Source organism: Pocillopora verrucosa, chromosome 12 (assembly GCF_036669915.1).
Source record: "Pocillopora verrucosa isolate sample1 chromosome 12, ASM3666991v2, whole genome shotgun sequence".
NCBI classification, from domain to species: domain Eukaryota; kingdom Metazoa; phylum Cnidaria; class Anthozoa; order Scleractinia; family Pocilloporidae; genus Pocillopora; species Pocillopora verrucosa.
Window position 1 is genome coordinate 7,102,231 of NC_089323.1, and position 23,483 is coordinate 7,125,713.

Genomic DNA, 23,483 nt, shown 5'->3' on the forward strand with positions numbered 1-23,483 from the left:
TTGCAAGCGGATGCTCATACCCAGGCTCCCTCTGCTTCCCATATTTTTTGCGACTCACTTTCCTGAACGGAAAGGCGACAGGAAATAAAACGTTTTACACTGTGGTCAAATGCCCAGCTGCTGCTCACGATCTCAAACAGACTATAAAATACCTGGAAGCTAGGCAATTTTCAGAAAATTTCTCTTGAAATATTCTTTCAAACTTCCCTTTGGTATCACGTTTTTCGGTTTTTGTTTAGAAATGTCGAGCGATCCCAAAAATTCTTTCAGTAAGAAGTCTGTAAAATTCCCAACTTCCGGGCGAGTGTGCCCCCAGACATTTGACCGTGTTTTGGAGAGCCCCATGTAAGAACAACTTTGATACCGTATACGTATTTAAGTTTGGCTCATTGCAAAATCTCATTCACGCGTAAATTGGTGACCTAAGTGAGGTCGTAAATGGAAATACTTCAAATAATTGGCGAAGAAAGTGGACGTATTCCTTCATGAGAGCTTGTGAGAGCTGATGACATTGAGAAAAATTTCTGCTTTTGTAAACTTGGTCACTCAAAAGAGATTGTCTCTAAGGGACCTTTGGTTCGACGAGTCTACGGTCCTAAGATTTCCATCGACTTGTTTCTTGTTCATAATTAAGCTGTTTCATGACGATTATGTCTTATTTAAACATACACACCTAAGGAAAGACTTACAAACCTTTTGCATTACACGAACGTACGCTGGATATCTCACTTTATAAAACATTATTCAGATAGTGCGCGCGCTCTGATTGGCCATAAAACCATTTTACATGAGCGTATGTAAACGCGGTTTTCGTTCCTCTTTTATTAGCTATTTTATGGTGGTTTCCAGCTTATCGAGTGTTCTCCCAACCTCCCGCGTGTTTACATCAGGCTATGTAAACACGGAAACCATTTTACATTTCTTCACCGTAAACACGCTCTCTAATAATAGCAAGAACATTACCTCAAATTTAGAACGAACGCGAAGCAAGCTTCAGGGCTGGCAGGTGCTTAATGATCCTAAGAGGAACGTGTTCCTTGACGCTTTGGTTCAGCGAATTGCGGTAAAGTTACGAGGGAAAGGATGTATTTCTTGTTCTGAAACAAACGACTGAGAAGCTTAAGGATAGCGATTCATCGAAATTGACCTCTGACTTGACGCTCAGTCTTTCCGGGAAAAACACAATTACATATTGAAGAGATATTTCCTAACAGGGGAAGACTAAGTTTTCAAGTGCACAACATCTTCTTTCTTCTCTTCTTCTCTGTTTTGGGTCCCAGAACCCACTTTCCTGAGCCGAGACAAGAAGATTAACTAAATGCGGATACAAGTTATACTCACCCAGATCAACACTTCCGCGTGATACTTGGTGAAGACTTGAGCGCTCTCCAACACCCCCTCCCTCAGGTAACAACTTGTGGACAACCTCAGTGGGAAGTTTTACATAAAGGTAGCATACCTTCGTGGAAAATATGGCGAATGAAGATATCGATAAATTTTGCGAAGATGTATTGCTCCTGAAAGATTACAAGAAGCGTTACAAGGAATTCTTTACTAGCGTGAAAATAGCTACAAGAGGGAAAAATACTATCAAAGATAGCTCTTGTTACAAACTTGAAACTTACCATGACACGTACAGATATCGAAAGGCGTTACTGAAGGTGTTCATTGCCAAAAAGAAGTCGGAAAACTTCAAATTAACCCATACAACGATACCACAGTTTTTTCGCGAGCTTGAAGGTTATACATACGCAGAAGAGGCTGCAGATAAACGCAAGGAAAGTGAAAGCGGACCTTCTCTTGTTAATGTTTTTGGGAAGGATGATTTCAAGGTAGAGGGTGTTGTTATCCGAAAGACAAACCGGGAAGCATGGATTTTGGTGAATAAAACCTGCATGTTTAATGGAAAGGAGTATGAAAAAGTCGAGCTTCTTCTCGACCTTGAAACGTTTGGCGCAGATGATGTCAGCAGAGCATTTCTTAAAGTGGGTGACATTCTTGAGATTGCAAAAGGTCCCAAAGAAACTGAAATAGCTCTGGAGCCAGAAATTATTTGGTAGGTTGAGTACATACGTTTTAAAAAAACTGTATTTGAGCAGATAACATGATCAGGAACGACATCGCTTAACATATTAATGATAGAAATGAAAAAGAATTATCCATCAATAGAAGCCTCTTATCTATTGCAAATAAAAGACTTCCTTTGATGGACAATTCAAACCCTTTCCACCTTAAAATAAGTTTGCATATTCTCTAAACTGTTCTCTATATATTTCATAAGGTGCTGACAAGGAGAATTTGGTAACAATCAATAGCTTTGTTAGTTGGTGATCATTTTCTTTATTCTCATGACCTCCATGTTTGATTCAGGGGTGATACTGTGAGGAGAAATTAGATGCTATTCTGACCCTTGGGGTTTAAGTTGGGCAGTGACATGGGTTAGTACCATAATACATTACACACCCTTAACTTCCATAAGTTATCATCACCCAACTTCTCACAACATGACCAGATTGTTCAAAAGACAGGCATTGGTTAAATGAAGAACTGTTTCACCTTAAGTATATTTAATTGACTTTGGATGGTCGGCTGAATAAATGGTACCTAAAGGGTTGATTTTTATGCTTTCACTTTTCAGCTGTTACAAATTATCTGAGAAAGAGATTGAAGCATTTCTCAACCATGTGCATAGGGTAATAAGTGATGGGTCATCTGCTGCTACAGCTGAGCTGCTAAGGTAAATAATGTCAATAAATAACCTGATTCTAGGGCAGTTACTGGTAAATGAATTGTGTATTTACTCAATAAAGAGACTTTTGCATGGCAAAAAACTATCAGTTACAAGTTGACGACCACAAAACACCAATTATCCATGTGCTTGCTCTCTTTTTTTTTAATCACATCCTATAACAAGTCACAGCAACTGCAGTATCCTGCAAGCAGCAGAGTGCCTCTTATTTTAAGACATAAATTGGTTCAATTGTCTTTCTAGTTCCCAGCTTATTGGCCAAATTTGAGTTACTTACTCAAATCCAGTTTTACTACCAGGTAATAGTCCATTTTACAGTGCTTGGTTGCCAAGCCTTTGAACAGGATTGAGGCTAAGGGTCATCTTGTTATGATACAAACCTTGCTGCTTTTCAAATGCAAATTAATTTGTTATCATGCTAACTAGATGCTGGTCTCTATCACAACAAAATCACCTTCAGCCTCACTCCAAATCAACTATAAAATGGCCTATTATAAACATATAGAACGTAAAAAATCCTTTTTTTGTAGATAAAATACTTTAGACCACACAATTATAATAATCTTAGTAATTGTTCAAATTGAATTGCTTAACCTTCCATTTAACTAACTGAATGTTTGTTGAAATCATGAAATTATATAAAATAGGGCACATATATATCAGTTGATGATTCATTCCTTTAGTCTTTAACTGTATGTACTGAAACACTAACAGTGAATTTTTATATGTTAATGGGGAAAGATGACAGGGTATTTTATTGCAAGTAACTTTTATGCACAATATGTAACAACTATTAAACTGAGCTTTAAGCAGCCAGGTAAATATCCACCACTGGCCACTGACTCTGATGACATGCGAAGGTTACAGATCCGTTGTTTTATTATATACTAAAACAGTAAGATAGTATGGCAGAAAAAGATGATTTAAACTATATGTTTATGGATGCAGTAGTCTCACTCACACTGATGCTCAGAAGTGAAAGGCTATATTAAAGAATATTCAGAGTTTGAGTAACCAATGAGAATGTGTCTTCAGCACTATATCCAGTGTTTTATTATTTACTAAAATGATGTTATTTACTGAAAATTCACTGACCCTTATAGCCTCACACTTGTTTGCCCTAACTTGAAGTTTTAGTAAATTTTTCTTGTTATTTGTTTGTTTGTTTTTCTTACAGTTGGGTGTTCTACTGATTTCAGGGAAATTGACTTATTATTTACTATTAAAATTCACCAGTTCCCACCTGGAAAGGGAATTAAGCCTGGAGCTGAAACTGGTTATATTCCCAGTTATTTACCACCTATTCTATCACATTTTTGAAACAGAGTTTTCACAGTTCAAGGCTCTCTAGCTGTGATCTGATTGTTTTTATTACCACTCAAATTGTAAGGGCAAAATTCTTTGTCTTCACAACTCCAATATATTTCTATGAATATTGAAACCTTTAAAACTGATCAGAAGGTCCTAGGTAATATAACAAGTGGCTTGTATTACCCTTGCAAACTGAATTCTCAGTTTTCTGGGAATTTGACTGATCTTGACTGATCGAATAGTTTTGTTGTGTTGCTTTAATATAATAATGCACTTACATTTCTTAACAGGTGTCATGCTTTTTGGGAATACATCCTTCAACATCCTTGGGAAGATTATAGCAACACAACCAAGAAAAATTTTGCCCACAATGTCTTACTTATTATTGATAAGTTATGCTCCTGTACTCAGAGAGGAATGCTACCAACTGTTCAAGGAATTGTTCAAGAATTTTCAAAGAGTGCCTTCTTCAAATTGGTCCTTCCTGAAATAGTTGAGAATTTAGCCAAAGAAAATTGTATCAGGTAATGTTGGTGGCATTGAAAAAAGTGAACATGCAAAGATTTAAAAAAATTTTTTCACCTACTGGTAGATTACAAAATCAATGTGTATGAATTATGACACAGGCTAGCTAGGGTATAAAATACAAAGAACAAACTGAAGCTTAATTCATGGTTTTCCTCTTCAATTAAATACAAATGCTGGTAGATTGTGGTGTGCATGATTATATATTAGTCTGAATTTCATACCCTGGCATTGCTTGCCCATGTTTTTTTACCCTTGTTTAGGTTATAATACCAAATCTCTACTCTGTGATCTGTTTCATTCAACACTTTGCTTTCAATACTGACCTAAACATTTTAAAATGAATTGCCAGACAGCAAAAGGCAAAGTAAGGGATGCCTTTGCAGAAAATGGTTTGTGAGAAGTCTTGGATGATTGCATATAAGCTCAAAAACCTACTTCTTTGATCAATCAATCTTGTTTAAGGATCCTAGTCAAGGCATCCCTGTATGTGTACTCAATTGAGCCAAACATATTTCAGGCAGCATATGATGACAATTAATTTATTACCAAACAGCTAAAAGTGTAAGGGAGGTGTTATTTTGTTCTTGTCATCTGTTATTAGTTTTCAAATTGTCAAAACAGGAAAACATAGTGATTTTGCTATTTGAATCATCAGTGGATCCTTCAAAGTGGTGCAGAATGTTCTAGAACATGTCCTAAATGTTTCACCTTCCTCTGGTCGAAGAGTTCTACCCATGGCAAAAGTTCTTGCTGAAAGCTTAGTGAACAGCTCTTGTGGGAAATCTGCTGTAGACTTCCTTGAAAAGTTGTCACTGATGGTTGCCATTGCAGTGCCAGGGGTCCATGCAGATCTTGAGGCTTTTTCATGGAGAGATCTTCCCTTGCTGCTACTGAGTGAAGAAATTCATAAAGATTCAACAAGTCAGTGCATATCAATTAATGATTTAAATAAACATATATTTTTGGTTAAACTAAACCAGCTAACCGTTTTGCTAGGCTTGAGCAGCCGCTACTCAAACTTAAGTAACTGTGTTAAGTGCAAGCAAATGTGAGTCAAACAGATGCTACTTTCTGTGGTTTACTAGGTAATTTTTTTCTCATTTTATTACTGATGGACAAGTTATACAAACAAAAAATCCAGATTTGTTAACCAGCAATGAAAATTGTGTATATCCTTTAGTATATTGCCATTAGACTTATGATGGTAGGTGCATTTAATTATCAATTATAAAATGAGCTTTTTCATCATTCATCTATTGATTGAAGAATCTAGAAAAACCGACTTACCAGTGATCAAGAAAGAAGGCAAATACCACTCAGAAAAAGAATACTTGAACACTTACTTCACACTTCTAAGAGAGGAGTGTTTTCACAAGTTGAAGAATGGAGTTTCACAGTTTTTGAGCAAAGGAAAGTGTGATTCAAAAGAAGTGATGATGTATAGGTGGGAACATGTTTTTTGATTTACTTTCAATTTATGGCTAGCATGTGTTAGGTACATGAAGAATAGTTTGGCCTCATTCTACACAATCCTATGGGTAGCTATTTCATTACTTGTGATTTAACATGTAGATTTAGAAATCAGTGGACTGTATTTTTGAATTGACCATTAGTTCCACTGCTTCTACTTCATCCTCATCCTCCTCTTCATCCTCATTCTCATCTTCCTCTTCACCCTCATCCTCCTTCTCCTCATAAAACTCATCATCCTCCTCCTTCTCTTCCTTACCTCATCCTCACCCTCCACCTCATATGCTCTGCCTCATCCTCATCCTTTTCCTTATCCTCCTCCTCCTCACAATCTTCCTCCTCATTCTCATCCTCATCCTTAGCCTCATCCCCCCTTCCATCCTCCTCATCCTTCCCTCCTCTACCTCATCCTCATCCTCACCCTTGCCCTTACCCTCACCCTCCTCCTCTTCATCTTCCATCTTCAACACAACTATGTTGTAGATTTAATGTAACATTAAGTCTCTCAGATATCGCATATGTTATATATTGCTAGTACAGAGTTGATAGTGATTGCAATTGCATCTAGGATTACTCTGAAAGGACTACGCACTCTTAAACGAGAAAACTCTCCAACCACCATGTCAATTGGATTGCAATTTACTGTTAACTCAGAGGAAAGGATTGACTGGGGGTGAGCTCTTCATTAAGTTTAAAGTCTTTGGATGTATGATGTCATCAACAGCTAGAAGGCAAGGAGACCCAGGAAGCCACCAGGCTTATGGGAGAGCCACCTCACTTACAATAATGAATCAAGGAAAGAAAAAGTGCTGCGAGTGTGCGGCTTGGCCAATTCAGTGATTATTTAAGTAAAAACTCTTAAAGCTAAGAAAGTTTGGCAAAGGAGTGACTGATGTCAGTCCTATAGGAGATGACGATAATGCTTAGACCAGACAAAAAATATAATTTTATTATAATTAATAAATAAATATTAGGTTAGGTATTGATCTTTGATTGCTGTCAAACACATTGATTCAAACTTTATCACTACAACATGGCTGCCTGAAATATTTTAATTTGAATGTATGTAGATATGTATATGTTTACATCTGCGGTATGTTATCTGTGACAGATCTGCAAGTTGGCTTGTATATGGAAATCTACTGTGCATTTCTTGTGATGGCTCATTTGAACAGCCTGTTTGGGCTGTAGTGGAAAAGGTAGACCATGAACAAAGGTTGGTTACTTTTTTTAATATACTTACAGCACAGACAGCCCAAGAATGAAATTCCTTTACCCACCTGTTGTGTCATTTCAGTGATTTGTGACTCTTGTGTGTATTTCAGAAAGGTATTAACTAAAAGTAGTCACTCCACTTAAATAAATGGCATGTAAGGAAGCTGCTAGGTCGAAATTGCTTTAGTGAGATTAATTCAATTGAAGCATTTTTCTCAGCAAATATGAACAAATTTAGGATTCTACTTTATAGGGTCATCATGGCCAATGAAAGGATGTTTGACTGGAAAAAGAGGCTTTTGTTGGAAAATTGGAGTGACTAAAATGTACATTTTCCTAAAGCTTTGCCAGCGGCAAAGGAGAAAACAATCCTTGCATTTTTCTCTTGTGGCTACTGATTAACCCTAGCTCTCTAAATATGCTTCAACTGTAGAGTGATATGGGTGACACTTTGTGGTGATAAAACAAACAACATATCAGAGGCAGAATTTGTAATCAAACTACGAGGGATAACGGATAGTGGTAGGTAAATTAAAGATAAGAGGGAATTGATGCCTTTGATTGAGGTTTTTAAAGAAGCTCATTTTTGTTGTTAACTGACAGCACTTAATTATTTGAAAGTAACGAGCTACTCAAGAATGTAGTCTTGTCAACTGACTAAGCTGTAAACAACTGATCTGTGAAAAATTCAATCTTGTTACTCAATTGACTGACCTAGTCTTGCACGGGACATGCCAACAATAAATTGTATAGGGGGAGGGAGGGGAGGGGGTTTAGCTTGGAATGGGTAATTAATAGCAACCTTTTTGACTGATAGCCATTTTGTTATATTCAGATCTGTATTAATGTAAGGATTAATTTTGCATGAAAACTAGAGATCAATGATACATACAGTAATGACATCATTTTAAAAAAAAAATTTGTTGCAAGGTAGCATCACCATTCAGTCACATGTTAAATGTTGTAGTAGCTTAAGCTTCTCAGACTGTTATTACATAAGTTATATCGACCATTGAGTGGCATGAATGCGTTATAATGCGGTGCTGATGAAATACCTAAACGTGTATAACGCGATTGTAATACTTTCCTTTTTGTTTTTTGCATATCTGTAATAGGGAAAGAAGCTCACATGGCTGAAAGCCAGACATTTTACCTGTCTTTTGGTCCGGCTATGGATATTTTGCAACACAAAGGTTGATCATCGTAGATCTGTCTTATCACAATTACCAATCACCACTGGCAAATTAGCTCAGTCTCAACACACAGGTTGATCATCGTAGATTCGTCTTATCACAATTATCAATCACCACTGGCCAATTAGCTCAGTCTTCTGATATCCTTTGGTCATCCAATAATGTCCTATATATGTGATTGAGGATATTAGTGTTCATGCATCCTGCGTATAGTGTTAATTGAAAAATTTCTCATAACCATTATTATATTTGATAAATGTTCTTTATCGACTGCAGAACTTTGACCTTAAAATAATCTGAACTGTTTTTGACAATTTGTCTTGTTTTGGGATAAATACATACATACATACATACATACATGTATACATGCATACGTACATGCATACATACATACATACATACATACACACATACATATATGTTTAAAAAGCTTTTAGTTTGCGAACTGTGAGGTAGTAATTTTCAAGTTGTCCATTTCCTTCATGCTGGTGACTCTTTTAGGTGCGAATTTTGTAGGAATTCTTTAAAAAAAGTTGTTAGAATCTAAAAAGATCTTTCGCATTTGCCATGAATGAATCACAGGCCCTGCAAGACTGTGATGTATTTGTTTTTGTCAACAGTTACGTTTATGATTAATTTTTGACTGATATTTTCTAGATTCTGTTCCATTCAAGGATTTCTTAGTTCATCCAGAGGCCAATCACATGTGTCAAGCTGAGTACGTTCGTAAAATAGAAGCTCCTCCTGACTGGGGAATCATGTTTGAGTCTCCACCAAAGTCACATGACCACGAGGAATCTTCAGTGTACTCACTTGTGGATGACTTTGAAAGGATAAAATTATCAAATATCAAGGCAAAACTAGATGATACACAACTCGATGCCATTGACCTTGCACTTAAGAACAAAGTGGCTTTAATTCAGGTATGATTGCGTAGTACTGGTTGATATTTTTGGGTTGTCCATAAAATCTTAAAGGTTTTTGGAGGATTACGGATTACTTATGGGAGAAAATGTTACAATAACGACCAAGGAAGAAAAGCCATCAGCTTACGTTTTGCAGATGCCATGCTTATATTTCTAAGAAAATCTGAAAAAAGTGTGGAAAACATTCGAAAACTCAACATAGGTCAGTTATGCCCTCAGCCCCGTGATCAAGTCGTGCCTAGAAAGACGTTTGATGGTATTACTACTGGCAACCACGATCAAATTTCCAACATTGACTGCATCGTGCATAATGCTTTGAGTAGTTTGATTGAGAGATGATAATGAATTCCTACTTGCACTAATTTTGTAATTTTTGAACTAAAATGGCCTACATGTGTTACATACATACATAGTTTATTGACTTGTCCCCACGGGGCTTTTCAGGGTCAATATGAATCCTCAAATTCTTATCTTTCATACAGGGACCTCCAGGAACTGGGAAATCTTTTGTTGGTGTGTCTCTTGTTCATTTGTTATTGTCAATGGATGTACCGAAGACATTTGGACCCATTTTTGTAAGTATTTAATGTATACTGAGAATGCATTACTCCATAATCTCTCTGTTCAGCCCTCTCTTGATTTTGAACCGTTCCCCTCCTATGAACGGACTAAATTTATCATATGCCCCTGTCTCTCTCGAGTCCGCCCTTATGGCTGACAATATTTGATCTGATGCGCTATATACAGTTAATGGATTAAATGTGAGAACGAAACGTTTTGCGTGTGTTTGAAACGAAAGATGATTGATATGTACTACGACGACTTGGTACTTGTGAATAAAACAATAAGAGGGGCAGGAAAAGGAAAAAGTGAACATTTCACGTAGTGCCGAGTCTTTAGCAAAAAATTCACAAAGGCGTGATTCAGAAAGATTTATTTCAGGAGATTGTTTGCGGTTGTGTAGAGGTTGTAGTGTTACATTTAACAGTAATTGTTATGAAAATGCTCACAACTTGAAGTAAGAGCTAAAAATAGTGTGACATACACATCGCATGGAATGTTCAAAAAAGGTTTGTTAGCCTGTGCTGACGCCGCCACAAAAACGATCAGTGAGGGTTTGAGTGAAAGGACAACCTGTTCCAAACATCTCCTATGTTTGCCACTTGATTGATTTCTGAAGGCTATAAGCGTACTGATGTTTTTTTATTCCTTTCTTACCCTGTTATTCTTACTTGACTATTCAAAGGTTGTCACTTACAAGAATGACGCTGTCGACCATTTCTTGGAAGGGTGTCTAGATTTATCGCGTAAGCCCAGAATTGTCCGTGTTGGAAACTCATCAAGATCAGAAAAGTTGGAGGACTGTCTCTTGTCTAACGTAAGATTTTTTGGATCTACCTGGACTTGGCTGTTTGAAACCTAATTGACACTAATCCTGGGTTACATATACATAAAAATAATTAATTTTCATGATGTTTAAATCAAGATTAGTGCTAAATGTGCTTTCAACAACTCGGTCAAGGCATCTGTGTAGTTTCAACACGTGTGGTACTTTGAGGGTCCGTAGTGGTGCTGCTGCACGTTACTGCTGATAAAATTTTGTTGGCATTTGTTGCAACCATCGCCGATCAGATGAAACTATAGATCAGTGAACTTTTGAAACGTTTTGCTTAACATAGCCTTTTCTTTCAACTACTGGATTTTGTCTATTCTACTTGCCTTACTTGAGAATTTTCACGATATTTTTCTAGTAAGCAGTTTACGTGAAGTTGAAATTTAATGCAAGCTAATTGCCACTAGCTAGCAAGCAGTCCCTCTTTAAAAGCGTTGCGGCACGAGCGTTTTTTCGCCCATATGGAGGTATGGGTCCTCAAGCGAGACCTCTCGTAAGCCGGTGAGAGGTCCACAAAAGCTTTGGCACTACTACTTGTTATTTGTACCAGACCCCTTGTAGACCTCTCGCCGGCTTTCTTTGCTCAGGGTCTGAAACCTACCCGCGGGCAAAGGAGCGGTCATCCAGTAATAAGCCTGCGCATTTTTGCATAGGAGTGTAATGAACTTTTAATGATATTTGATTTGACAATTTTCATGTAGATAAAGTCAAAGTTTGTGTGGTCTGAAGTTCTCAAAACGCAAAAAGAAAAACTCAGAAGTCAACTGCAAAATATGCAACATCACGTGAAAGAGGCATACTCGAAGCTTCAGGGTTCCTGTGTTTTTAATGCTGATATGTTCATCCAGGTGTGGATCTATGTTTTAAAGTACCCCTCAAGATGTTAATTTGCGATTCAATTATTCCAAGTGACAAAGGGTTATTATAAACCTTATGCATGTTCATGTGAAACTCGATGGAAGACGGTTGGTTGATGGTACATTTACCCTTCACCTCATTACTCCATCAGGAAGGCAATGGGGCTTTGATTTCATACCAGTGACGTACAATTCTCCCCAACTTTAAGTTCTGATTATGTGAAGGGTGGGTAATGTTACTATGTGATTAGATAATTATTTGGCGGATAGTATAGTTTGTTTTCGAACACTTATGCACTCTAGAAATTAGTTTTCCCGTTGGATGGCGTTATCCTACCCTCAAGCTTAGACTGTGCTGTGTGGCCCTATGGAATAGCTGCAAAAAACGTACCTACGTTCACCCCAAAAATTTTTCTTTAAAGACAGTAACTGAAAAACAGGTCAGGGAGCTCCTGATAGAATCAAATGACCAAGCGGAGGTGGATAAGCTACTCAAAGAGAGAAACATGGATGGGTCATATAAATCTCACTTGAAAGGTGCAGGAATATTTCATTTGTTAAACCTTTCTTACTTTTCCCGACTTAGATTCCGAGATGTTGTATGTTTTTTTCTCAAAGAATATTTTAATATTAGAAAAACTTGAAATTTTTGTAGGGGAAATATCCGGCGATTTATGATTTATGATGTATGTCAAAGAACTGAAATAGTTTCAATAATGGTTTGGGTATATAGTGCAAAACGCAGTTGAAGTGTTGTTCTTTAAATTTGAATTTTTTTACTTGTTAGCACTAAAATAGTTCAAAATGAGTCGAGACGAGTATTTAATGTTTTTTTCCAACATGTTTCTTTGGTAACATCACTACCTTCCTTATTTGACTGACTCCCTTGCTTTGAAGAAAATCTCTCTTTAAGAGAGGCACTAGAGGAGTGGCTTCCTGGACAAGAAGAATTTGATCGGTTTGTCAGGGGGAACGGATTCCCAGGAACGAGTAGCAAACCGTCACATTCAGTTACTGACGCAAAGTCAGAGCGCACAAGGTACTTTTGATGCTTTCTTTTATTATAATTAGACAGGAAAAGGGTAAACAGGAAAAATTTGTGGCGACACAAGTTGAGTAAAAATCTATGAACGTTTGTTGGCCTACCTGAAACGAAACAAAACTTATCTACGTTTTGCAATGATTGCAGCTTTCCTCTTTGATATTACAAACACGGAGTGAGGTTGTAACTACACAAGCGCAGCGTAGCGCGTTTCTCTCCGAAGGAATTTACCGGAAGAAACCGGGTGTCATTTTAATTAACTGAGAAAATAACTTACATCAGCGAGATTCTCGCGAATTCTCGCACCTCGTAAACGGTTGGGGCTTGCGATAGATTTTCAGAGTGACAGAATTTTGAGACAAGACGCCGACAGGTGATTCACCTGGCTTTTTATCAATAGTCCATTTTACAGTTGCGTGCTTGGTTGCCAAGCCTTTTACAACAAGGTCACCTTAAGCTTCACTTCAAATCAGAGGCTTGGCAACCAAGCACACAACTGTAAAATAGCCCATTGTCTAAGCTCGCGCTCAAGAAGTCAATTTCGTCTTAATTCAAGGAATTCCGTACAATAAAATACAGGCATTATAATCAGTCTAATCATCTTAGCGGCCTCCATGTTTTTAGCAGTGTCATATGACAACCGTACCGTGAAAGCATTACACAAGCGTTTGCTTGCCTGACGATCTTTTTGGCACGCACTCGACAAGTCTTCGAAATTGTTTTGGGAATAAGTTGGGGAAGAAAGTTCATTTTAAAATTTGAATACTTAGTGAGTGAAGAAACATCACGTCACGTGTTTCTATTTCGCCGTGAAGCAAAAATCTTCTCAGTTGAACTGTTTACCAACGGAACATTTTCATCTGGCGCATGAAAAACAATGTGCTCATACTGTACTCCAGATCTCTGTATCAAATCTGTCTATTGTATAAGGTGTCTTACAATGTTAATATATCACCTTCTTTACAACATTCGCCTCTTAAATGTCCACAGTTAATCGTAAAGTAGACTATGCTGGATCGTGGATCAAATCTGACCATATAAACGTTTTTAAATTTTAACTTAAGACGCCTTACATACTTTATTTTGAGTGATTATACACTTAATTCGTAGTAGAAAGAGTGGTTTATTGACGTTTCTCTCCATCGCAAGTTCACCCCCTGCCAGTGCGCCCCATCAAATATAGCACGTTCACCCTACGCTCACTATTTTGCCCCAAGATCTTCAACTCGTCTCCTTACGGCAAAACACGAGGCCATTGTGATTTCTGTGCCATTATACTAGCTGTTGATAACAGTTAAGAGCTGCAAAACCTGGTTGTTGAAAGAAGTCTTAAGCTAGGTCTGAGATCTTATTTATTTAGTGAAAATGTTGATCTCCGCTTTGCTGCATGCAGAACTAAAAAGCGAAAACTGGATCAAGAACAGGAAAACCCCGATGACTTCAGAGAGCCTTCTGTGGAGGAAGATGAGCGGATTTCCTCAGCCTTAGAGTACGAGTTTCCTGATGATACGCAAGACATTTCTGACACCAGCACACATGACTCATTTGGAGAACGAAAACTTATTCCCATGGATGAGGGAAGTGAGTTTTATCGTTTTAAGTTCCCCCTTTTTTTTAAATTTGATAAATACAAATACCTGTTTTAAAAAAATTGCAATTTGCAAAAAAAAAAAAATTTGAAGTATATACAGCTTCTGTTTTCTCATCAAAGTGTCTCTTTTTGATGACGAAGCGAGGTACGAAGCCTTCGACATGAAAATAATATTTCACTATCATGCCAGCAAAACTCATTTTCTCTAGAAAGGTTGGGCATTTAGCTTCGTTTTGAATGTGAGAGTTCTCTGGAACTCGGAAATTTCCTATTAGATATTTATTGGCGTCTTATAGATGTAACCTAACCTTTATAGCATCTTCAAAAGACTAACCTTTGTCTAACATCTGGTGCAATCATTTTCCATACATGGAGAGACTTTGGTATATGATTTGGTGAGCAAGATTGATTTAACCAATGAGAACGCTTGAAATACAATATCCCAGGCTGAGAATTAAATAGTTGGTAGTTGAGAAACCACTATAATGGTCATAAACCAGATCAGAACATCCCATTTTCTACCGTGATACCGATTTTGTACATGGCGTGCATGTAAAATGGCATTTTTTCCATACTAGAATGTTATGTTTGAAACCATTGTTATTATCGTAAATGTGATCTTTTGCCAGAAGTTGACCCCTCCATAATATGCTCAGATGAAAGAAATATCTGGGTTCTCAATCACCATGAAGGATTCAGCTAGTGTATGCTCTTCAAAGCTTGTATGCTGAGAGGGCCCGTATGGAGTTTCTTGATGTGAGCAGGGAGGCCCAGGAGGTAAAACACAAGCTTCAATTGTGACAGTAATAGCGTCAACTAGAAAAAACCTTGTTGGATATCTTTTACCTAATGTTTTATTCCTCCCTTAGCCAGAAAAAGATGTAGTTTCAAAAACATCTTTTAACAGTGATCATGATAGTCTCCCTTAAACGAAGAAAAATGCCCAGATTTGACACATCCTGTTCTATTTAGTTGGTCATATATCAGTATATAAACAAAATAGCATCATTAGTAATGGATTATCAGAGAGCTTATGCGTTGTAAGTAGTACATTATGTTGTAAAAAGAGCCAAATTGATGAAAAAAGGTGTGTAACCCCATCTTTTCACGTGAAATTGGTCCGGCTATCAGCAAATTCGTCCTCATAAAAACAAGTTCTTCTTTGTACCCTGAACACCGAATATGTATTCCGCACAATGACCCATTTGTCTCGAATACTTATTTTCGTTTCAGGGTCCCCTTCAGTGAGGAGCGAACTCATTATTTTGAAATTTTCTTACCGCTCTTGTAGCTAGGTTTTTTATGATTTCATTTATGCACTTATACATGGTGAGGTAGGGAGTGTCTTTCAAGGACAATTAACTTGGCTGTGCGCCTTTCCTTTTTCTCTAAATTTTACTGTTGAACTTATCCACAGAAACATCACCAGTATACAACGTTGAGAAATAAACATGATATCGATGTGATGAGGCAATGTGAAATCATTGGTATGACAGTGACTGGTGCAGCCATGAGAGCCAATCTGCTGGGTAAACTAACAACACGTTGTATTTGTTGTTGCTGTTGTTGTTGATGTTATTGATGTGAATATGTTGGTGGTAGTGCTGGTGCAAGTTCATTTCATCTCCTAATCAACTTCAGACTGTATGTTTAGTTTTCCAATTTTAGGATACTTCACATATAGCATAGACTTTGTGATAGTGTGGTGTGATCGTCCGGGTTAGTGTAATCTTGAGAAGGATTTTTGTCGGTAGTGGTGACTGACGTTTCGACAACCTGAGCGGAAGTTATCACCAGAGTCAAGAGAATCATTAGTTGTTGTCAGTCAATTGCTCTAAGTCCGGTTCGTATAAACTGATTAATCAGTTTTGCCGTGATGTTATCGGCTGTAAGACTCAAGTGCCGTAAGTCGGTTGCGATCGGTCGGTATCGATCTGTCGGTATCGATCTGTCGGTAAAGTCAGGTCGTTCTGTTCGTTTCATTTGTAATGTTAATATCATGCATGAGTCCTTTGTATGGTGCCGGTAGAGGTTGACACCTTTTGAGGGCAATTTGTTCTATGGTTGCAAACCAGCTTTCTAGAGTTAGTCGTTGAAAGTAGTTGGTACTAGGCACTGCGCAGAGTCCCAGTCAATAGTGTCTTTAGTAAGTCGATGGTGTTCAGCAATGTGATCGTTGAAATCACCTTTCCTCGTAGGTGGCTTGTGTTTAGTCAGTCTTGTTGTGAGGTTTTTGTCAGTCTCGCCGATGTAGGAGGCGTGGCAGTCGGAGCGATTGATTCTATAAACCGCTCCCTGTCTGTTCCTCGGTTCGTCCTTGTCCTTGACGTTTGTCAGTAACTGACGTAGTATAGTGATGGGTTTGTGGACGACGTGGATATTGAAGGGTTTTAGGATGCGCCAGATGTTCTCAGATATGTCATATCAGACATTTCATCACGGCATAGTCCTTGGAAACATACAAAAATTATTTAAGTTTATCAACTAGCTCTTTTAAATTACCCAATGTTCAAACATTGATTTTTTTAAAAACTGGCGGGAATTCGGTAACTTCGCGAATGTCATTTCAGTCACATATCATGCTTTCACTTCGACTGATTCGTGAGAATTTTTTGAGATGTGAAACCGAAAGCACTGACAGAGTGTGAAGTTGGGCTCATTTTTCACGGACTTTTTGTCGGGATTAAAATTATGGTGAAAATGGAGTTTTCGCTCACTACGTATGGTTCTGAATGATTGTAATGCCTTTCCACCTACAGTTCATTTGCTGTTGTTTAATATACTTTCAGAGGAAATAAAGCCATCAGTTATGATAGTAGAAGAAGCTGCCGAAATCTTAGAGGGACAACTTGTGGCAGCTATCCCGCCATCCGTTCAACACCTTATCATGATTGGTGATCATCAGCAGCTGAAACCTGTGGTACAAAACCCCAGACTCCGAAAGACTAATAACCTTGATGTCTCCATGTTCGAGAGACTTGTGAACTGCAACATTCCTTTCAAGCAGCTTGAGTATCAATGCCGAATGAGAGACGACATTGTTGATTTGCTCCGAAGGCTAAAAATCTATAAGGAGCTTAAAACAAGGACGGAGGTAAATGCTGGAAAGTATGGACCGAAGTGGACAATGGCTTTCGCACAAAGTTTATCTAATTGAAGGTTATTACTTTTCGCGGGTGGAGGACACCTATTTGCCAGTGCTTGCCCTGCTGAGGCTAGGAGAGAATCGGCGCTCTTAGGGGTTTAAAAAACATAAATTCTTTGTGTTACTTACGTTAACGATTCCCTCTGTTTATTAACCTTACTGCCAAACCCTTTCCCTCCTTGCTGGATTTAAATCACTCCTTTAGCTACAGTGAGTTAAAACTCGTTTTGCACGGAGTTACAGAGCTCGAAATTTACAGTTATTCGTTCTACCTCTCTAGCTAATTCGCAACAATGATTTTCCACATTGTGTGGAGAAGAGCATGTACTTCTGCCGCCACACAAGCGAGGAGAAACCATCAAAAGATTCCCACAGCAAACGAAACGTCCACGAGGCCAGGATGATCACGGAAGCTGCAAAAACGTTTTGTCAACAGGGAGTTCATCCATCTAGAATTACAGTACTTTGCGCATATCGAGGACAGGCAAGTGAACTTCGGATGCTTTTAATCTCTAAACCGAAGTATGATTTGATCCTGAGAACATGGTGATAAAATTGATATCCTTTGCAAAGTTTAGGTGGGTCACAGCAGTTTACAGCTCTGTAGTTTTAATTGATCATTATTGCTACTCTGAGTCTGGTGATGGTGAAATACTCGTATTAAAATGTCCAATCTTTGCAAATCATATTATGACTGTCCTTGTTACTTAACTCAAGTTAAGCCATCATAACAACATTATAACCTGTTAAATACATTCTTATTTTTATCTATGAAAGTTAGCAACCTAAAATGAACTTGGAAACCCCATTTCTATTTTTGAATGGTGTTCTTTTCATTAAGATAAAACTTTTCTGTAAATCAAGGAGGCTACAAATCCCAGTTGTTTAAAAATGTGCAAGAAGTTCCTATTGTTTAATGATTTTGGAATTGTTAAATAAAGAAAATGGGCGGGGGGGGGTGGGGGGGCTACTTAGCTGGTTTTCGAAATGGCCAGCACTACGAGCACATGTGATAGCATTTTGATTGGTTGATTGGTAAATATTCTTCTGTGACAACCTTTATGTTAAAAAAAACGACCATGTCATGTTCAGCAAAGTTTGTTTAATACCTTCTTTTCATCACCTCATGTAGGATGATAGCTATGATACATCGAAGACCAAGCATTGTACACAGTTGCAAGTGCTACCGTTTGACTCTCAGATACCTGATCGAATTGCAATGTATTTGTCAGTGTTTGCCTTTTTGGGGGGAAGACGAAGACTGCACCATCCACCATATCACCCTTTAGATGGGTGATATGGTGGATGGTGCAAGGCTGGTGGAGGGCGATTCTGATTCTCACCTTTGAAGTATCGCTTTCACCTATTGTTGCTGATGAGCCGTCCATCGCAACGGTACACAGAACTCACAGGTTCTTTTTCGTTTTCATGTTTTATTCTCCGTACAATAAGTCACTAAGAAGACTTATGAATTAGAATAAATTCTAGAAAACTCTCTCCCTGAAAACTCTTAATTTTTGTCGTGTCCGGTTGTCTGATTTTGCTCACACGTGTTCTTTACCTTATTTGGTAGTACTCGCAAGTGTCACAAACTAAGAAGGGTCGGGGCTCGTCAAAACTCTTGAACACTGTCGAGGAAAACAAATAATATTACATTGCTTTCAGGAGGTTATTTAGGTAACCAATTGCTCTATCTATGTATATCCCCACTGGATCGATAACTAGAGAATACCACTGGCCATTTTTTTATGTTGTTGTAATTGTTAAGGTAATATACTCCTTTTGCAGGTCACTGAAATAAGAGATTTCTTCCAATCCTCAAATGTTGAGAAAATGGGTGAGATTGGAGTGACGACGATAGACGCTTTTCAGGTATGGAAAGTTCCTCTCTATATCTTTTATTAATGTGAAATAGAACAATGGTTAACTTCTTTAAAAACATTTATCATTTTCAGTTGAAAATCCTTTCCTTAGTGTGGTCCCGAGGTATCTAAACTTCTCAAACTCCGTGGTAATAACTTGATATGACTAAAATCTTATGGCATTATTGAAGACAGTGTAACGAGTTAACTTCATTACTTCCCAATGTAAGCGATTCGCAAACAATTCAAGGGTGTAATGTGACTCGAACCCGTCACCCTCGCAATCATGGAGCGATTCTGTACCAAATGCGGTACTGCAAAGTGAAATTTCGGGATGCTGATTTTAATCCCGTGAAAGGAATGGAAAATTTTAAAAAAGAACTATCTACGACGTTTGAGAATGAGGCTCTCATCATACCTAATCATTTTCTTCTACAGGGGCAGGAAAATGACATCATTCTCGTTTCTCTGGTCCGAAGTAACAATGAGAACGAGATTGGTTTTTTGTCGCAGAAGAATCGTATTTGTGTGGCAATTTCACGAGCACGTTGTGGCTTGTATCTCTTTGGTAATCAAGCTCAATTGGAGTATAAGTCATCAGTCTGGAAGGTGTGTTGAGTTATTCTTAATCTTGCAACAGATAGTTGGGTGGCCTGTGACTTACTGTCACTTTTGTGGACTTCTGATTAAAAAAAATCAGGTTTTTAGTCCCATGACCAAGTTCTAGGGCAGAAAATCTCTTTATGAGTGTGCATACTCCACCCAGGAATATAATTGTTAGGGCAGCATGATGTAATGCACTTTGTTTTTGTTTTGTTTTGTTTTTTTCTTTACGTGGCGGTTTTATTGAGGGTAGTTCGTGATAGACGAGCGTTCCACCAAGATGCTTAAAGAAACTTGGAATCAACTGTATTTGTTATCTTATGACAAATGTGATGGAGTTTCTTGATCTTAAGTCGGTTTGAAATGGATTATATTCCTCCTAGAGGAAAACTTATATTGGTGTTATGTTTTAGCTTTTGTTTGGTGTGTAAACACAACTTCAGAACAAAGAGAACGGTTAAACTTAACAAGAAGGAAAAATGATGATGTATTCCTTTCTTTGCCAGGCTATCGTCAAGTTCATGAAAGAGAAGGATTGTCTCGTTAAAGAAATTCCATTTGTAACTGTAAGTAACACGCGAAGTGTTAACTGTAATATAAGCACTTGTTATGCTGTCGTTCAATTTCTTCCGAATTTGAGTTATGAACGAAACACGAGGTACAGTGTTTCCTACGTTTAGTGGGTAACCTCCGCCCCCCGAGTAAGCGCCTCACTCTAATGAGCACGACATTTGGGACTAAATAATCGCTGCGGCCGTGGCACGGCGCTTATTCGAGGAATTGATTCTCAAGCTCCAATGCTACATACACAGTTGGATATCCTGAGGCAACTAGATGCAAATCCCTTCTATGGCAATAAATCCAAATTCTGAACTTCACCCTAAATTCGTAACCTTGGTTTATGTAACTTTCATGCCTGCCCTAAATATTTGGGTGATTTCAGTACGTAGTAAAAACTTTTAAACCAAACTCAAGAAATCCAAGGATATGATTGATACAGAAACACAACCTTTCAAATTTCTTTCGTTTCAACTTTTACATGTAGGCTTCTGGTAGCCGTTCTGAGGGTGAACCCGAGAGCAGTTCTTCTTTAGATGGAAAAAGACATGGAGTTAGTAAGTACAGGATATTTATTGTCTTGTTTACGGTTATCTATGAAACTCATCGTAATGAGCGTGGAACAAAGATTAAAACTGTTCTTGTTCTTTGTTTGAAAAGCAACATCTTCGTATCCAGATTTGGAACGTAGTGTACCCTGATGATTCTTATGATGCATACGTGTGAACTTTAATATAAGTCTGGACTGTTAACAGAAAAAAAAGCGCCGAATACATGTGAAATCTGGTGGCAATACTGCATTCTAAAGCGTCTTTTTTGTATTTTTGTGATCTTTAGCAAACATAACGTTGAATGCGCAGACCATCAATGCAATTTTTGGAGAAAAAGGGACGTTGCAGTTTACAACTGGTGAGGTTTTTTGAAGGTGTTTTTGTATTTACCTATCCTTTTTTACCGCAATATTTTTATTTTTTTTCAGCCCTACAGCTGAAAGTTATTGTTTCTTGTGATTTTTTCTATTTTCATTTTTGTTATTTTACTTTTGGAGACCTTCTTCAAGATCGTGGCTAGTTAGCTTTCATTATTTAAGTTAATCAACAGTCTAACAGTCGAAGTTAGCGGCATCTTAATTACTATTACGGGTGAAGAAAAAACGTCTCCTAAGTATCCTATGAAACTGGCAGTGTTGACTCCCTTGAGTGCCAGAAGGAAATTAATGTACTGTGGCTATAAACCAACTTAATTCTAGGTTCGCGCGCGATATTTGAGTATAACTGCCGCTATCTCGGATTGCACAATTTTAGAGCAATAAGAATAAGTCACCTCAATATACTGTACGATTAATAGGAAGGTGTGAACTTCAGTTTTATAGCTGTAAACTAAGAAACGGCAAGAGTCATGGCAATTTTTATTCTCCTAGACAAGTCTACGTCGGGAGAGATGATAACTCATCATTTTCCAATACCTGCATCTGGTGAGATAAATGTTCAGAGTCTGTCGTCCGCTGGAACGCCCTTACAAGAAACAGAGAAATCGAAGGTCGAGACTCAAGAGCAGAGCAAAGATGGAGGCAAATTCCCTTTTCAGGAGGAAGGTTTTGAAGAATTTAAAAAGGAAAAGCCAGTGCAAGAGACGCAAGTATCAAGAGAAGCGCAAAAAGTGAAGGACGAGGACATAAGAAAAGCGGGCGAAGACGAAGGATTCCAACAAGAATTTGGTAAAGGAGAGCCACTTCAAGCCGAAAACGACCGTTCCACCAAAGCAAGTGAAAGTTACAAAGAAGAGGCGTCACCCATACAGGAGACGATGGCCGCGGGTAAGGGGCCTTTTGAAGAGACTGGGCTTGAAGTTGGCGTGAAGATACAGCATTCGGACGAGAAGGAATAGTAGCTACTACCTGATCTTAATGCTCACAGGCAAAAAGAAAATTAATAGGAATATTTATAGAATATAGCGTGTTCATGGGAAGATATGCGTTTAACTTTGTAACTCGCCGTTAATCCTGTGTAAACAACTAAGGCCTCCAGCTGTCTTCGTCGATCATAATTTTTAACTTTTGAAAATTTTATCTATGCACAACATTTTGTGTGCCTAAGGTTTTAAGGGATGCTATTCTAATTTGTAGATTTTGCTATAATGATGTTATAATCAATGGAAAGCAAAGTCTGTACCTTGCCAGAGCTTATCCTGGTTTCCTTAGCGTGAGGCGAGTAGGAGTACTACCCCTCCCCCCTGGATTGGGGTGCTGGTTCTTCAGGGTGGAGAGAGGCACTGTGATAGTAAAGTATTTTGATCAAGAACCGAACAAGATGACCCGGCTAGCTCTCGAACCCAGACTCCAGCGCATTAATCATTGGGCCACAGCGTGTTCCACTAAGTACCTTGTAGGTGGTTAATTTTAGCGCTTACCAGTCATTTACTTAAATTATCTTACCTACTAATCTGAGGCAAGCACAAACTAGTGCTAGTTTTAAATCCGGCTGCAGGGGTTTCCTTTTTGATAATAAATAAGTTAATTAATCACACAACATTCATGGAAAGCAGGCACTTCGCTATTGTTTTTATTTTGTTGTTATTAGATTTAATTAAACAATGTAATTAATGCAATTTTAGTAATTACTTTAAGTCCTGATGTTTTATCTGTGTATAAATGAATTTAAATAAATAAATAACTCTCAGCTACTAGGCACGCTATCACTGGCCGATTTCACCGGATATGGGAGCCTTCAAGTGCTTACCGTTCTTAGCCAAGTGTAACGAGAGAATTTTCAGTTTTTAAGGTTACTATGCTCAACATTGAGACTGCGGAACTTTTGCGAAGCTCAGCAAAGCGTAAATACTGTCAGTTGTTGTTCAGCCAGCCTTGAACAGTTATTGTTTGACATTATCAGTAGTTAGTATTAAACTGTAGCCGTTACCTGTCCTAGTTTTTTCTTTAGTTGTTTGCGGTGCTTTGAGATTGATTAATCTTGTGAAAGGCAAAATTCCTTTCTAGCCAATCGTTGTTATTGAAATGTATAGGGTGGTTCAAAGTGTGACT

General features: G+C 38.1%; 2 protein-coding genes across 6 annotated transcripts in view; one reads left to right on the forward strand and one right to left on the reverse strand.

Annotated features, from left to right (window-relative positions):
* The window catches only part of LOC131790899 (uncharacterized), a 14,576-nt gene extending 13,418 nt beyond the window's left edge, over positions 1-1,158 (reverse strand). For 2 of the 5 annotated variants that reach the window (XM_066159063.1, XM_059108156.2), the window contains exon 1: positions 964-1,158. The gene's annotated coding sequence lies outside the window, so the exon portion shown is untranslated. The remainder of the gene's footprint in view (positions 1-963) is intronic. The other 3 variants (XM_066159061.1, XM_059108153.2, XM_059108154.2) reach the window with 2 other exon arrangements.
* A 171-nt stretch (positions 1,159-1,329) lies between these two features.
* On the forward strand, positions 1,330-23,365 carry LOC131790896 (uncharacterized). The gene is made up of 27 exons (XM_066158829.1): positions 1,330-2,056; positions 2,639-2,737; positions 4,351-4,584; positions 5,244-5,509; positions 5,855-6,032; positions 6,627-6,731; positions 7,170-7,274; positions 7,707-7,795; positions 8,389-8,466; positions 9,124-9,389; positions 9,875-9,967; positions 10,639-10,770; positions 11,487-11,633; positions 12,065-12,179; positions 12,540-12,681; positions 14,078-14,265; positions 14,396-14,420; positions 14,968-15,052; positions 15,693-15,804; positions 17,065-17,369; positions 17,701-17,904; positions 19,209-19,292; positions 19,721-19,891; positions 20,392-20,451; positions 20,931-21,000; positions 21,281-21,352; positions 21,864-23,365. Exons 1-27 carry the CDS (start codon positions 1,473-1,475, stop codon positions 22,328-22,330), a joined length of 4,476 nt encoding a protein of 1,491 aa, XP_066014926.1. The 5' UTR covers positions 1,330-1,472; the 3' UTR covers positions 22,331-23,365.
* The last annotated feature ends 118 nt before the right edge of the window (positions 23,366-23,483 follow it).

What these genes read in the sequence shown, in the direction of transcription:
- LOC131790896 (XM_066158829.1), top strand. Translation starts at nt 1,473, where the DNA reads ATGGCGAATGAAGATATCGATAAATTTTGCGAAGATGTATTGCTCCTG. An exon ending in TTTGCGCATATCGAGGACAG is followed by an intron (nt 17,905 to 19,208) that starts GCAAGTGAACTT and finishes CTCCTTTTGCAG; the next exon opens with GTCACTGAAATAAGAGATTT. An exon ending in AAGAAATTCCATTTGTAACT is followed by an intron (nt 20,452 to 20,930) that starts GTAAGTAACACG and finishes TTTTACATGTAG; the next exon opens with GCTTCTGGTAGCCGTTCTGA.